This window comes from Acipenser ruthenus, chromosome 41 (assembly GCF_902713425.1).
Source record: "Acipenser ruthenus chromosome 41, fAciRut3.2 maternal haplotype, whole genome shotgun sequence".
In the NCBI taxonomy this organism is placed as follows: domain Eukaryota; kingdom Metazoa; phylum Chordata; class Actinopteri; order Acipenseriformes; family Acipenseridae; genus Acipenser; species Acipenser ruthenus.
Window position 1 is genome coordinate 5605770 of NC_081229.1, and position 17159 is coordinate 5622928.

The 17159-nt window shown below is 45.3% G+C and overlaps 1 protein-coding gene across 1 annotated transcript in view; it reads right to left on the minus strand.

Moving 5' to 3' along the window:
- LOC117964940 (superkiller complex protein 2-like) overlaps positions 1 to 17159 on the minus strand; it is a 33025-nt gene that overhangs the window by 12090 nt on the left and 3776 nt on the right. The window contains exons 3-17 of the mRNA XM_059010467.1: positions 16897 to 17018; positions 16399 to 16516; positions 15919 to 16033; positions 15491 to 15565; positions 13383 to 13436; positions 12364 to 12539; positions 11798 to 11950; positions 10144 to 10289; positions 9813 to 9959; positions 8624 to 8708; positions 4903 to 5009; positions 4349 to 4495; positions 3571 to 3667; positions 3087 to 3299; positions 1573 to 1683 (exon numbers count right to left, since the gene is read on the minus strand). Coding sequence (XP_058866450.1) covers positions 1573 to 1683; positions 3087 to 3299; positions 3571 to 3667; positions 4349 to 4495; positions 4903 to 5009; positions 8624 to 8708; positions 9813 to 9959; positions 10144 to 10289; positions 11798 to 11950; positions 12364 to 12539; positions 13383 to 13436; positions 15491 to 15565; positions 15919 to 16033; positions 16399 to 16516; positions 16897 to 17018 — 1866 coding nt within the window. The remainder of the gene's footprint in view (positions 1 to 1572; positions 1684 to 3086; positions 3300 to 3570; positions 3668 to 4348; positions 4496 to 4902; positions 5010 to 8623; positions 8709 to 9812; positions 9960 to 10143; positions 10290 to 11797; positions 11951 to 12363; positions 12540 to 13382; positions 13437 to 15490; positions 15566 to 15918; positions 16034 to 16398; positions 16517 to 16896; positions 17019 to 17159) is intronic.

Genomic DNA, 17159 nt, shown 5'->3' on the forward strand with positions numbered 1-17159 from the left:
TGACGGCCACACACTGCGATTCTGATATTGTCAATAAATTCAAATAAGGTTCATCACAGTTAGACAAGATGGCTATTATGCAACAACATTTTCAGCTAAATTCATTATTCATTGTCTGTTCAATAGACATGCTAATGTTGTAGATGGGCAGTCTCACACACATTAATATTGTAGTTATTCATTTAAAACTCTGTTGGAGTGCTTCTTGTGATTATGGGTTATCTTACTGTTGTAGGTTAATTAGGAGTGATTATCAAGCATTGCCAATGTGTTACAGTTTCAACATTTAAACGTGTTTGATCTTAAAGTTTACACATTTAGGAAATAAAAGATAATCTAACAGTCCCAGTGGGCATGCAGATACTCACAACACCAGAGAAATTCACTTTAACATGTTTGAAGCTGTCAGGTATTTATCAAATAAAACATGTTAATTACACAACACAAATCAGGGATGGAAACATGGCTCTTATTGCACAGCAGTTTCATCCATTCCAGGTTTTAATAAGTGCTTCATGAGCCACCTATTATGAGTATAGGTAACAAGCTCAGGTATGTCTTATTAAACTCGTAGCAAAACCTGGAATGGAGCAAACTGCTATGCAATCCCTTCCTTTAGTTGCCTTTGTTTACAGTTATTGACTGCCAATCAATAACAATATGACAATGTGATTTAATACTGAACCTGTCCTAACCAAACCAACTAAAAGCACTCATATTTCATCAGCGATTATCTGCTTTACCATGTTTTACCCTTTTGATAGAAAACAGGGATGGAAATAAGACTCCTATTGCATAGCAGTTTCTCCCATTCCACGGTACTTGATTAGCCTCACTCTACAGGTAACAGGTGTGTCTTAGTAAACTCATAGACTATAGTAAAACCAGGAATGGAAAAATCATTTCGGATTTCACCTCCATGGAACTGCGTTGTCTCTGCAGTGAATTGTGGGATGTAGACTGTAGGGTATGACTTAAACTCGACAAACAAATACATCGGAGTACTGCTCAGTGTAGAAGGCTATTTATTATAGTAGGTCCTGTCCCCACTGGAACCATAAGCAGCAGCTACACTGAGAGCGTGATCCCACACTCAATGTGGGATCAATGAGTGTCAATGACACTCACTCGAAAGGTTTAAACCACAACAGGTTCTATAGAAATTGATTACTTACATACACATCAGGATTTTGTCATTTTTTTATTTAGATTTAATGACTTACAATATGTATAAAGGAGGCTTGGTGGTCCAGTGGTTAAAGAAAAAGGCTGGATACCAGGAGGCTCCCGGTTCAAATCCTGTGTGTGACCCTGAGCAAGTCACTAACCTCCTTGTGCTCCGTCCTTTGGATGAGACGTAAAACAACCAAGGTCCTATTGTAAGTGACTCTGCAGCAGCAGTTGTGATGCATAGTTCACCCCCTAGTCTCTGTAAGTCGCTTTGGATAAAATACTAATTTAATTAATTAATGAATTAAGTGTTCACTGGCTACCTCTAATTACCTTCTCGAGCGAGAATGAAACACACTCTCAACTTGATTAGAGGGAGCTGACCCAGTGTGCTGCTCTCACCTTCACCAGCCCGCGAGTGAACAGCATCTCCACCACCTCTTTGAGAATGGGCAGGATCCCGCTGTGATGAACCCCCACACCCCTCTTCAGCAGATCACTCATCTGGAGAACCTGAGAGAGAGAGAGAGAGGGGTCGGACACAGCACATGTAGTGTTTCAGAACAGGCTGCAGTGCTAGAAGCTGAGAGGGAGAGAGGGGTCAGACACAGCACATGTATAGTGTTACAGAACAGGCTGCAGTGCTAGAAGCTGAGAGATAGAGAGGGGTCGGACTCAGCACATGCATAGTGTTTCAGAACAGGCTGCAGTGCTCAAGTAGGACCTCAGTAGGTTTCATCACAATTGGACAAGGGGTTCTCTAGATCAGTGCTTCTCAAACTTTTTGGCCCGCGCCCCCCTTCCTGTTGGCTGTGGTATTGATGCCCCCTCCCCACACACACACGTACATATAAATCCCACATGTTACTGGCTTCTCTGTATGTCACTGCGGTTGTGTTATTTTCTTTTGCACGAACCAGCCACCGATCCATCGTAATAAGAGCAAACTTAACACTGCAGATAATAGTTTAGCGACTGTCCAACGCTTCCTAATGTGCACACCATGTAGTAAGCCAATGAACAACATACATCACCAGCAGCGCTGCCAGATTCGGTTTGCGACACCCCAACCAGCCAAAAAGTAGCCAAATTGTGTTTTTTCAACCAGTCAAAAACCTTACTTTTACATTTAAAACTTAACTATATATTATAAAACATAAATAAGTGCTACACATTTATTTCAAATAAAAAAACTAACACAGGTAAGTAATGTTAAAAACCATGTTTTACTTTATTTTTCTGCTTTGCTTGTTTTTTTTCTACAGCAGCGCTGTTTCTTATGTGATGAGATCAAGTGCGGTCGGTCCAGGAAAAGAAATTATATTCAGAATGTCATGTAGAATTAAATTGCCCAGAACAATTTAAAACATGTACGAAAATAGCTAAACCGCCAAAGACAATCTTTACCCGCTAAATGCTTTCAAAACAAGCTGAATTTGGCTGTAAAACCGCCAGTCTGGCAGCACTGATCACCAGTTGGCAGCGGACTTCGTCCAATAATATGCAAGCTTAAAAAAACAGTCAGATGCACAGCGCCATGTAGAAACTCTGACCTGTCAGGAGGCTTCATGTTAATGATATATATATATATATATATATATATATATATATATATATATAGGCTAGATGTGTGTGGCCATTCTTTACATTTTTTTTCCTCAACCTTCTCACGCCTGCCGGGATATATTCCACGTTTTAGAACCACTGCTCTAGACAAATGTATGTATGCCATTGTGATAGACAGTCTCCATACACTCTCACACAGCTCTCTCACACACTCAGACAGACAGTCTCCATTCACTCTCACACAGCTCTCTCACACACTCAGACAGACTGTCTCCATACACAGCTCTCTCTGACACTCACTCCCTCCCTCGCACTCCTTCCCTCTCTCTCTCTCGCTCCCTCTCTCTCACCTGTGGTAGCTGTCGGTCAGAGCCCTTCAGTCGTGTGATGCACTTCTGAAAGAACACGTGGGTCTCACTCTTCTCAGCGCTGCTGGTGAGGTCGAGCGTGGCCAGGCCGCGGGCGTTCTCATCGCAGCGGGAACGAGAGAACGTGAAGCAAACCACGGGCAGCTGGTCCTTCTTAGAGAGAGAGTGGAGCAGGGAGAGCCAGACTGAGCGATCCTGAGACAGAGAGAGGGGGAGGGAGAGAGAGAGGGCAAGGGGGAGGGGGAGAGGGGGAAAGAGAAAGAGTGTGAGAGAAGGGGAGTGAGATGGAGCGAAAACTTGGAGACTAGAGTGTCCCCTCTTCCACTACCACTCGTGTTTCCTTCCTCACCTGCTTGGCAGTACAGGTCCTGCTCCCTCTCCTTCATTCTCCCCCCTCTACCCTCCCTCTCGCCTCCTCCTCCTCCCTCTCTCCCTACCCCCTTCCTGCTCCCTTCCACTCCCCCACCTGGCTGCTAGTAGAGCTGTGTGCTCCAGGTCTGGCACCGAATGACTGGGCATGTTTGCTGGTTCGCTCCTTCTTGGCTTCGACTGCAGCGTAGTACCTGAGAGGAAACAAACAGACACATCAGCCAGTGCACAGGCCTCTAACACACACCCACACCCACACACGTAGAAACACACTGACTGACACACAAAGAAACACAAACAAACACCTGCAAAAAGAAACACACACAGACAAACACACTGATACACGCTGAAATACACACTGACACACACACACACACTGACACGGCTCTGAATACACACTTAACCATCAGTAACGTGAAAGAGGATCACCGTGACCTGCAGCTACTGTATGCCTGTGGAAAAATGGACGGGTGACAGACAGACAGATGGACAGGTGCCTTCACACTCTCAATAACAAGTAACAAGCTCAGGTGTCTTATTAAATACGTAGTAAAACCAGGAATGGATCAAACTACTTTGGAATGGGAGTTTTATTTCCATCCCTGACAGACAGGAAGACAGACAGACAGAGACAGGCAGGTAGAGACAGACAGGCTGGCAAGCAGACAGACAGGAAGACAGACAGACAGAGACAGGCAGGTAGAGACAGACAGGCTGGCAAGCAGACAGACAGGAAGACAGACAGACAGAGACAGGCAGGTAGAGACAGACAGGCTGGCAAGCAGACAGACAGGAAGACAGACAGACAGAGACAGGCAGGTAGAGACAGACAGGCTGGCAAGCAGACAGACAGGAAGACAGTTCTCTCCGCTCACCCCTTGGTGAGGAAGTTGTTGTTGGCGTCGAGCAGCAGGAAGAGCTCGTTCTGAGTCTTGTTGCTGTTTCCTGTGTAGAGGAAGTGCTCCAGAGGGACCGGCCTCTTCACAGTGCTGATCACAAAGATCTGCTTCTGTTTGATACGCCTGGAGAGAGAGGGGGGGGTGGGGGGTGACAAGCTGATTCAGCTGAGGCATATATATATATATCTCAGCTGTGTTGATATATAGATGGATAGCTGCACTGGTAGTTAGGTACCCGTCCCGATCCTGTCTGTCAACTCCAGCATGCTGGGCACAGGATAGACGGAGACAGGGATGTATTATACTGGGCTGTATTGATAGCTGTAGTGATAGCTGTATGAATGTATTGTACTGGGCTGTATTGTATTGAGTATTATTGATAGCTGGATTATATTGAATAGTATTGATAGCTGTATTGATGCATAGCTGTATTGATAGCTGGACTGTATTGAGCTGTATTGAAAGATGGATTGTATTGAGCAGCATTGATAGCTATTTCAATGCATCGCTGTATTGATAAGGACAGTTACCCAATCCAGTCTGCAAATTCTAGGGTGTTTGGCACAGTGGCGCTCAGCAGGATGATGCGCACATGATCAGGCAGCATAATCAGCACCTCCTCCCACACCACCCCTCTCTGAGAAAACAAGAGAGAGACACAGCATGATCAGCACCTCCCACACCACCCCTCTGAGAAAACAAGAGAGACACAGCATGATCAGCACCTCCAACACCACCCCTCTGAGAAAACAAGAGAGAGACACAGCATGATCAGCACCTCCTCCCACACCACCCCTGAGAAAACAAGAGAGAGACACAGCATGATCAGCACCTCCTCCCACACCACCCCTCTGAGAAAACAAGAGAGACACAGCATGATCACCACCTCCTCCCACACCACCCCTCTGAGAAAACAAGAGAGAGACAGCATGATCAGCACCTCCTCCCACACCACCCCTGAGAAAACAAGAGAGACACAGCATGATCAGCACCTCCTCCCACACCACCCCTCTGAGAAAACAAGAGAGAGACACAGCATGATCAGCACCTCCTCCCACACCACCCCTCTGAGAAAACAAGAGAGAGACACAGCATGATCAGCACCTCCTCCCACACCACCCCTCTGAGAAAACAAGAGAGAGACACAGCATGATCAGCACCTCCAACACCACCCCTCTGAGAAAACAAGAGAGACACAGCATGATCAGCACCTCCTCCCACACCACCCCTCTGAGAAAACAAGAGAGAGACACAGCATGATCAGCACCTCCTCCCACACCACCCCTCTGAGAAAACAAGAGAGAGAAACAGCATGATCAGCACCTCCTCCCACACCACCCCTCTGAGAAAACAAGAGAGAGACACAGCATGATCAGCACCTCCAACACCACCCCTCTGAGAAAACAAGAGAGACACAGCATGATCAGCACCTCCTCCCACACCACCCCTGAGAAAACAAGAGAGAGACACAGCATGATCAGCACCTCCTCCCACACCACCCCTCTGAGAAAACAAGAGAGAGACACAGCATGATCAGCACCTCCTCCCACACCACCCCTCTGAGAAAACAAGAGAGAGACACAGCATGATCAGCACCTCCCACACCACCCCTCTGAGAAAACAAGAGAGAGACACAGCATGATCAGCACCTCCAACACCACCCCTCTGAGAAAACAAGAGAGACACAGCATGATCAGCACCTCCAACACCACCCCTCTGAGAAAACAAGAGAGACACAGCATGATCAGCACCTCCTCCCACACCACCCCTGAGAAAACAAGAGAGACACAGCATGATCAGCACGTCCTCCCACACCACCCCTCTGAGAAAACAAGAGAGAGACACAGCATGATCAGCACCTCCAACACCACCCCTCTGAGAAAACAAGAGAGACACAGCATGATCAACACCTCCTCCCACACCACCCCTGAGAAAACAAGAGAGACACAGCATGATCAGCACCTCCAACACCACCCCTCTGAGAAAACAAGAGAGAGACACAGCATGATCAGCACCTCCAACACCACCCCTCTGAGAAAACAAGAGAGACACAGCATGATCACCACCTCCTCCCACACCACCCCTCTGAGAAAACAAGAGAGACACAGCATGATCAGCACCTCCTCCCACACCACCCCTCTGAGAAAACAAGAGAGAGACACAGCATGATCAGCACCTCCAACACCACCCCTCTGAGAAAACAAGAGAGACACAGCCTGATCAGCACCTCCTCCCACACCACCCCTCTGAGAAAACAAGAGAGAGACACAGCATGATCAGCACCTCCTCCCACACCACCCCTCTGAGAAAACAAGAGAGACACAGCATGATCAGCACCTCCTCCCACACCACCCCTCTGAGAAAACAAGAGAGAGACACAGCATGATCAGCACCTCCTCCCACACCACCCCTCTGAGAAAACAAGAGAGACACAGCATGATCAGCACCTCCAACACCACCCCTCTGAGAAAACAAGAGAGAGACACAGCATGATCAGCACCTCCAACACCACCCCTCTGAGAAAACAAGAGAGACACAGCATGATCAGCACCTCCTCCCACACCACCCCTCTGAGAAAACAAGAGAGACACAGCATGATCAGCACCTCCTCCCACACCACCCCTCTGAGAAAACAAGAGAGAGACACAGCATGATCAGCACCTCCTCCCACACCACCCCTCTAAGAAAACAAGAGAGAGACACAGCATGATCAGCACCTCCAACACCACCCCTCTGAGAAAACAAGAGAGAGACACAGCATGATCAGCACCTCCTCCCACACCACCCCTCTGAGAAAACAAGAGAGACACAGCATGATCAGCACCTCCTCCCACACCACCCCTCTGAGAAAACAAGAGAGAGACACAGCATGATCAGCACCTCCTCCCACACCACCCCTCTGAGAAAACAAGAGAGAGACACAGCATGATCACCACCTCCAACACCACCCCTCTGAGAAAACAAGAGAGACACAGCATGATCAGCACCTCCAACACCACCCCTCTGAGAAAACAAGAGAGACACAGCATGATCAGCACCTCCTCCCACACCACCCCTGAGAAAACAAGAGAGACACAGCATGATCAGCACGTCCTCCCACACCACCCCTCTGAGAAAACAAGAGAGAGACACAGCATGATCAGCACCTCCAACACCACCCCTCTGAGAAAACAAGAGAGACACAGCATGATCAGCACCTCCTCCCACACCACCCCTGAGAAAACAAGAGAGACACAGCATGATCAGCACCTCCTCCCACACCACCCCTCTGAGAAAACAAGAGAGAGAAACAGCATGATCAGCACCTCCTCCCACACCACCCCTCTGAGAAAACAAGAGAGAGACACAGCATGATCAGCACCTCCCACACCACCCCTCTGAGAAAACAAGAGAGAGACACAGCATGATCACCACCTCCTCCCACACCACCCCTGAGAAAACAAGAGAGAGACACAGCATGATCAGCACCTCCCACACCACCCCTCTGAGAAAACAAGAGAGAGACACAGCATGATCAGCACCTCCTCCCACACCACCCCTGAGAAAACAAGAGAGAGACACAGCATGATCAGCACCTCCTCCCACACCACCCCTCTGAGAAAACAAGAGAGAGACACAGCATGATCAGCACCTCCTCCCACACCACCCCTCTGAGAAAACGAGAGAGACACACAGCATGATCAGCACCTCCTCCCACACCACCCCTCTGAGAAAACAAGAGAGAGACACAGCATGATCAGCACCTCGAACACCACCCCTCTGAGAAAACAAGAGAGAGACACAGCATGATCAGCACCTCCAACACCACCCCTCTGAGAAAACAAGAGAGACACAGCATGATCAGCACCTCCTCCCACACCACCCCTCTGAGAAAACAAGCGAGAGACACAGCATGATCACCACCTCCTCCCACACCACCCCTCTGAGAAAACAAGAGAGAGACAGCATGATCAACACCTCCCACACCACCCCTCTGAGAAAACAAGAGAGACACAGCATGATCAGCACCTCCTCCCACACCACCCCTGAGAAAACAAGAGAGAGACACAGCATGATCAGCACCTCCTCCCACACCACCCCTGAGAAAACAAGAGAGAGACACAGCATGATCAGCACCTCCTCCCACACCACCCCTCTGAGAAAACAATATAAAACAGAGAGAGCGAGAGAGAGTGACAGAGAGAGAGAGACAGACACACATGATAATGACAGAAAGGCAGTCACACAGGCAGGCAGACAGACAGACAGTACCTCTGCATCATTGATGTAGTGCACCTCATCAAATATCACCCACTCCAAATCTCGGATAACATCAGAGCCATTGTACAGCATTGACCTGGAGAGAGAGAGAGACATGGAGGGGTTAAACACTATAGCACAGAGTCCTGTATTGCAGGTATTAAACACTATATTGTATTGCAGGGATTAAGTCAAGTCAAGACTAAAAACGCACTTTTATAAAATGGCTTTCTTATCTTAGTGGGTTTTAATGTAACTTTAAAATTGCTGCTTCTATATTATGTGTATACTGTTATTTAAATATGTTATTTAAATGGTCCGATTATAAAATAAAATACAATAAAATACTAAACACTATATTGTACTGCAGGCATTAAACACTACAGTGCTTCCTCACTATAAGGCTCTCGGTTATAACGCTCCTACAGCATGTCCCCCAATTCCCTATGCTAGTGATTCATGCAATATTTCTACAGTAAATACAATACCGGTGTTGTTCAAACTGTAAACAACTTCTCAGTCTAACTTCAGTTTCTGTCTCTCCCTTTTGATACAGTATCTGATCTGAAGAAATGCTGCGCTGGCACGTTATAACATCTTAATCAGTATTTGTGTTATAACTAAATAAATATTAGGCCTGTTACGTGGTTATCTTTCTTAATGTATTTACTTTTTTGCTGCGGCTTTCTCTGGGAGACGAGACGCTTCAGCCCCACTCCAGCAGCTGAACCTGGGGCGAGCCCATTCCCTCTTCCCCTCTCCCGACCCGCTCTCCTCGCACTTGGTTTGCTTGTCTGTTGCTTCGAACTGAACTCCTGACCGCCGTTTAACCAGGCTATTATAGTTTAAAAACTGCAAATTAAAATGATCCACGAGTGGGAATGTTACCTTTTATTATTATTATTTTTTTTTTCGTAAAAAATATAGCGTTGATTACATGGTGCTTTATACATGGTTAATTCACCTTAAGCCACATTTTTGCTTCACACTATGTGCATTATAGAGAGGGAGTTATTTTATTTTGTATTTTAGTCAGATGTGTGTTATGTGTCCCGCGGTGACCCCCACCCCCTCCCCCGTTTACAACGCTCTTCGGTTATAACGCTCATATTGTGTGTCCCCAGGGACCCGCGTTATAGCAAGGGAGCACTGTATATTGTAGTGCAGGTATTAAACACCACATTGTATTGCAGGTATGTACCTCAGTATCTCAGTGGTCATAATAAGACAGGAGGCTTCTGGGTTCAGTTGCACATCTCCAGTTAGCAGACCCACATCCTGGAATGTGGTCTTGAAGTCTCTGAACTTCTGATTTGACAGGGCCTTGATGGGTGAGGTGTAGACTGTCCTATCAGAAAGCAGAAACAACTCATTGCATCATCCGGCCACACCCCTCTTTACACCAGCAAATTTGAACTTTATTTAGGAACCATGTTGGGTAGCTACTGTAATTCTATAGCGGGTTTTATAGTAAATCTATATGAAAAATGTATAAACTCTACAGCAGCCAAGCAAACGCTCAGCTGTCTCACCTGGTCATGTGTTTCTGCGACAGCGCAATGGCGTACTCTGCAACCACGGTCTTCCCAGCGGACGTGTGTGCAGCGACGAACACGGAGTCGTGATTCTCCAAGTGCAGGATCGCCTGCTTCTGAAACACATCTAGCTCAAAGGGCCACTGAGGAGGGGGGGGGGGGGGGGTTATAGAGGAGAGAGGAGAGGAGGAGGGGGTGAGGGGAGAGAGGAGTAAATAAAAAAATAAACATTTAAATTAAGTGGATTCAACTGAAAAATAAAGGGGCGAGAGAGACACACTCAGACATATAAAGATGCATAGGAAGACAGATAGAATAACACACACACAGACACTGACACAGACACAGAGACACAAATACCCTGTTTATACTAGCCACTTTTAACTGGCTTAGGTCCAGCTGTCCTAAAAGTTTCTGTTTGCTGTGCTGTGAACGCAGCGTTCCCCGAGACAGCTGATGTTTGTCACGTGCACTCGTGGGCAACACCCTCATTGTCAGCATCAAACAGGCACAGACAACAGCAACAGAAAGTTGGGATTGTTAATTGGACAACAACCATATACCTTGAATCTCATCGTTCTTCCAAAACACAGTGACACAGACAAGTCAAATAAATCCACAAATTAAGACGACACCGGAACTGTGTTGATAGACAATAACGCTAACGTTTTGCTCGCTGTGCCCCCAGCTTCTACAGCGGTAGCTTTTAACAGATCATATGGGAATGAATGAGTGCAGAGAAGCCCAGTTTGTCTGGTAGTGAATTTTGCTGCATTCGTCATCTGGTAACACTGCAGAACTGTTGAAAAATTTGTTACCATTTCATGTAATTTGTGTGTGAAGCAGTAAATAACTGTAGAACTTTATATAAAAAAATAAATAAATACTTCATACCAATATATATATATATATATATATATATATACACACACACACACACACACATACACCCCTTACTCCTCTTACAACACACACATTCACAGTGAAACACACACAGACAGACACTCTCACAGTTAAACAGACAGACACACACACAGACAGAGACACAGACACCCCGACAGACAGACACAAACAAGTACCCTGAATGCTGACTCTGGTATTCTCATGTAGAAGCACAGACACACAGACACACACACACACACACTCGCACACACACACACACAATGACACACACACACACACAGAGTCAGTACCCTGAATGCTGGCTCTGGTATTCTCATGTAGAAGCACAGACACACACACGCACACACACAGAGTCAGTACCCTGAATGCTGGCTCTGGTATTCTCAAGTAGAAGCACACACACACCCACCCACACACACACACACACAGACACAGAGTCAGTACCCTGAATGCTGGCTCTGGTATTCTCAAGTAGAAGCACACACACACAGACATACACACACACACACAGAGTCAGTACCCTGAATGCTGGCTCTGGTATTCTCATGTAGAAGCACAGACACACACACACACACACACACACACAGACACAAAGAGTCAGTACCCTGAATGCTGGCTCTGGTATTCTCATGTAGAAGCACACACACACCCACCCACACACACAGACACACAGAGTCAGTACCTTGAATGCTGGCTCTGGTATTCTCATGTAGAAGCACACACACACACAGACACACAGAGTCAGTACCTTGAATGCTGGCTCTGGTATTCTCTTGTAGAAGTCTGTGCAGGGGGAGTTGATATCCACCGGCACTGCCCAGCGCTCTCTCTCCCTCTCACCCGCCCCAGGAGATGGGGGGACAAGGAAGGGCGGGACAGACTCCGGGGGGGCAACAGAGCTCTAGAGAGGGGAGAGAGGGGCAGTTCAGGATACAGAGAGCCTCCATACACCCCCCCAATTCAGAAGCTCTCAATTCACAGTGATCTAGCGTCACACTTAATTGGAGATTATTGGGGGGGGGGCATACGTTGTGTCCGACATATCCGTATGCACAGCATAACGGTGTCTGTATTAGCAAGGGAGTGCTGTATAACAAACACTGAGCAATATCCAACTGAAAACAAATCATTCAATCAAATAAATAAACAAATAAAAAGACCACACGAACGACTAAATTCATCACATTAGCTGCTATTCCACCAGGATTCGTTATGAAATTGTGGCCATTTTGAAGTGCAGCCATTGCAGCCATTGTTTTAAAGTGTTACAAATAAAAACAGAGGCAGAGAGACAGAAAGATGCTTTTGTGTCACCTGTAGACCGAATTCTTCCAAACTATTTGATCTGGGCAGAGTCTTGCCTGCAGACAGTTCCTCCTTCCCTCCTCTCCCCTTCCCTCCCTCTTCCTCCTCCTGTCCCAGGTCGATGATGTCATCAAGAGTGGACAGCAGAGAGAGGAGGTTGAGAGAGGAGGGAGGTGCACTGGGGTCTAACGGAGAAAAATAAACAAATACTTTAAATATGTAATTATTAACACACACACACATATCCCATACAAACACCTACAGAGGGATCTCATAATCTCGTAGTAAACACCTACAAGTACATTTGTATACCTGTGGATCATAGCCAAACACAATCTAAAATGCCTAGGATGTATGACAAAAGTTTGGTACTGCATCCACACACACCCAGATTCAGATACACTCAATAGCGGGTGAATTTCCTAATCAAGTTGTTACATACACTACAGCAACTATAGCAGCTAGACTATAACACAGTGTTTGGGATTGCTAACTACAACAGCTTGACTATAATGTAGTGTTTGGGGATTGCTAACTAATGTAGCTAGAATAGAGCACAGTGTTTGATTGACTATAGCAGCTAGACTAGAGCACAGTGTTTGATTGACTATAGCAGCTAGAATAGAGCACAGTGTTTGATTGACTATAGCAGCTAGACTAGAGCACAGTGTTTGATTGACTATAGCAGCTAGACTAGAGCACAGTGTTTGATTGACTATAGCAGCTAGACTAGAGCACAGTGTTTGACTTGACTATAGCAGCTAGAATAGAGCACAGTGTTTGACTGGAGCACAGTGTTTGATTGCTAACTATAGCAGCTAGACTAGAGCACAGTGTTTGATTGCTGACTGCAGCAGCTAGACTAGAGCACAGTGTTTGATTGCTAACTGCAGCAGCTAGACTAGAGCACAGTGTTTGATTGACTATAGCAGCTAGACTAGAGCACACTGTTTTGGATTGCTATAGCTGCTAGAATGTTTGTAACACAGTACTTAATGTATAAAACAGAAAATTATTTGATTTCAAACCTTTCTTCCTAAAATCCATTCCCTTTTTGAATCCTGGAGGAATGGAGAGAAGATCTGGAAAATCAAAATACAATTTTAATTAAAAAAATAGATAGATAGATAGATAGATAGATAGATAGATAGATACATACATACATACAGTTGTAGTCAAAAGTTTACATACCCCAATGGAAATTTATCATTTCTAGAAATTTCTTGAAAACAAAGAATTATAGGAAAAATCTTTTGTAGCAAAAGTTTTGCTTTTGTGGATGAGGAAAAAAAGTTACAAGAAATAGATGTCTACAATTATTTATTTATATATTTTTTTGGCAAAACTCCAAAAATGCTAATTCAAAAGTATTCATAGCCTGACAAGAAAAATGAAATTAATAGGTAGTTGAGGCGCCTTTAGCAACAATAACCTCTTTTAAACAATTAGGATATTTGTCAATGAGCTTTTGGCATGATTCTTTAGTGATTTTTGACCATTCTTCAACGCAAAATTGTTCCAGTTCATTCAAATTCTGAAGACTTCTCTTGTGCAAATCAGTGTGACCAAATAGCTAGAATTTTGTTTCATCACTCCAGAAAACAGTTGACCAAAACTCATAGTTAAGTATATGTAAACTTAGAGAAACTATAATGAGATCCAAAATGGAAAGTTACCTATATGGTAACAGTATCCTGGGAGACAGTCAGCATGGTTTTAGGAAAGGGAGATCATGTCTAACTAACCTGCTTGATTTTTTCGAGGATGCGACATCGACAATGGATAATTGCAAATCATATGACATGGTTTATTTAGAAAGTACTGATTAGAGAAGAAACCTCAAAATGGAGCGAGGTAACCAGTGGAGTACCACAGTACTCAGTATTAGGTCCTCTGCTATTCCTAATCTACATTAATGATTTAGATTCTGGTATAGTAAGCAAACTTGTTAAATTTGCAGACAACACAAAAATTGGAAGAGTGGCAAACACTGCTGAAGCTGCAAAGGTCATTCAAAATGATCTAGACAGCATTCAGAACTGGGCAGGCACATGGCAAATTACATTTAATACAGAAAAGTGTAAGGTACTGCACGCAGGCAATACAAATGTGCATTATAAATACCATATGGGAGATACTGAAATTGAAGAAGGAATCTATGAAAAAGACCTAGGAGTTTATGTTGACTCAGAAATGTCTTCATCTAGACAATGTTGGGAAGCTATAAAAAAAAGGCCAACAAAATGCTCGGATATATAATGAAATATGTTGAATTTAAATCAAAGGAAGTAATTGGGCGGGTTTAGTTCTGAGGTTGGGTCAGTAACATCAGGGTCCCACAAGGCTCTATCCTGGGCCCTGTGATATTTAGTATTTATATGTTTCCCCTCGGCCACATATTAAGATCAGACAGTCTGAATTATCATTTTTACACAGATGACACTCAGATCTATATTCATTCTAAACCTGATATTGATGCTGCTGCCTCTGTTCTTACTACCTGTATCTCTGATATAAAAAGTTGGATGTCGCAAAATGTTTTACACCTAAATTGTAATGAGACTGAGGTTATGCTGTTAGGTACTTCCCATCAGCTAAGTAAAACCAATGCTGTAAATCTGTCAGTTGTGGCTCCCGAGTGGCGCATCCAGTAAAGGCGCTCCGTGTGGAGTGCAGGATGTGCCTTATAGTCTGGACATCGCAAGTTCGAGTCCAGGCTATTCCTTTGCCAACTGAGGACGGGTGCTTCCAGGGGCGGCGCTCAATTGGCCAAGCGCTGCCCTGGGGCAGGGAGGGTTCGGACGGCCAGGGTGTCCTCGGCTCACCGTGCACCAGCGACCCCTGTAGTCTGGCCGGGCACCTGTGGGCTTGCCTGTAATCCGAGTGGATTTTAAAATCAGTGACCTAAATCAAGGGTTTAAACTGCTTTGTACTGCCCCCTACAGGACAGACTGTGTCAGGAGAGAAACCCTGTTTTGTACAGTAGAATGTGCACTATTGATTTTAGATGTCATTCATGCACTGGTTTCCTATGCATGATATCTTTTTGATGCAGTAATTTATACACTCTGCTATATGAACGAATATGAACATGGTCATTTCAAGCAGTGTTTGTTGAAATATTTTATTTTCTTACCTTTATCAAAGTCAATATCTTCTTCAAGCTGTCCTTTCTTTTTAATTTGGTCCAAATTTGGTTCATCCATTCCCCCTAAAAGTAACATTGGAACCATTTAAAAAAAAAAAAAAACTTTTGAAGAAATGTTCCCTTCAATAACACAGATGAAGTGCTCTGTCCTTCGGATGAGACGTAAAACTGAGGTCCTATTGTAAGTGACTCTGCAGCAGCAGTTGTGCTGCACAGTTCACCCCCTAGTCTCTGTAAGTCGCTTTGCATAAAAGAGTCTGCTAAATAATAATAATAATAATAATAATAATAATAATAATGTAACACTGACGAAGGCAGTAGCTGAAACTCTCGTCTGCCTGGCTAGTGTCATCATCAGTGTTTCTTAGCGTAGGAAAATAGTCCCGGCTCTGTGTCAGTGGCGGAGGGATACGTACCTGGCCAGAAGGGGTAGTTGGTGGTGCTGCCTCTCACCCCCTGAGAGGGGGGTCCGGGGGGCCGCTGGAGGGACAGCGAGTTTTTGGAAGAAAGGCCGGTGTCTTCAAGCAGCTCCTACACACAACACAACACAAACGCACACAGTGACACAACTGCAAAGGGTTTCACAAAAGGAATGCAATTGTACCTATTTTTGTCTCCCTCTCAATCCTAGTTTCCCTTCCTCTCTCTCTCCACAATTTAGGCTTTTATAAATGTATTTTAATTCTAATAAATCTGCTCAATTTAGCTAATGCCATTAAATAACAGGATTAGCCTGATTGTCCTTCTCTGTAGCGAGGCACAACAAACACACACACGCACACACACACACACACAAAAACACAGACACACAGACAGACACACACAGACACACACACAGACAGACACACACACAGACACAGACACAAAGACAGACACAGACACACAGACACACAAACCTCTTGAAAGTCCAGCAGCTCCCCAGTCGTCGGGTTCCTCACCACTTTCAGTGTGGAATGTACGGGGCTGGGCTCCACATGAAGCAGGGAGTCAAAGCACTGCGAGCGTTTGAAAACCCTGCAGCACAAACAAGAGAAACACACATGGGCAACCCCACACTGGAACCCAGAGAAACACACATGGGCAACCTCACACTGGAACCCAGAGAAACACACATGGGCAACCTCACACTGGAACCCAGAGAAACACACATGGGCAACCCCACACTGGAACCCAGAGAAACACACATGGGCAACCCCAGACTAAAGCCCTGAGAAAAAGGCTAGTCTAGTGCATTAACATTACCCCACCAGCACCACATACCAACCAGACCTCCAGATTAGAACCCAGGTCTCCAGAGAAAGGTGAAAGGCTTGTATCTAATGCATTAACATTTACCACCACCTAACCCTCCCCCAGATTAGAACCCAGGTCTCCAGCGAAATGTGGGAACTTACTTATGGAATTTTTGAAAGGCATTCTCGAAGTTGTGGATGGGAAGCCATTCTGGATCGCTCAGGAAGCGCCTCTCCACCTCCGAGACCAGATCCAGGGCAAAGGGCGGCAAACCTTGGGGCAGCTGCATTAAAAATGATCAAATGCACGGTTTCATCATTCTGCGCCAAACCATTGCTGCAATTCTAGTTGCCTGTCATAGATACATGTAACATGTAACACAGACTAGATCAGTCAGAGTGTCTTTAGATATATATATATATAT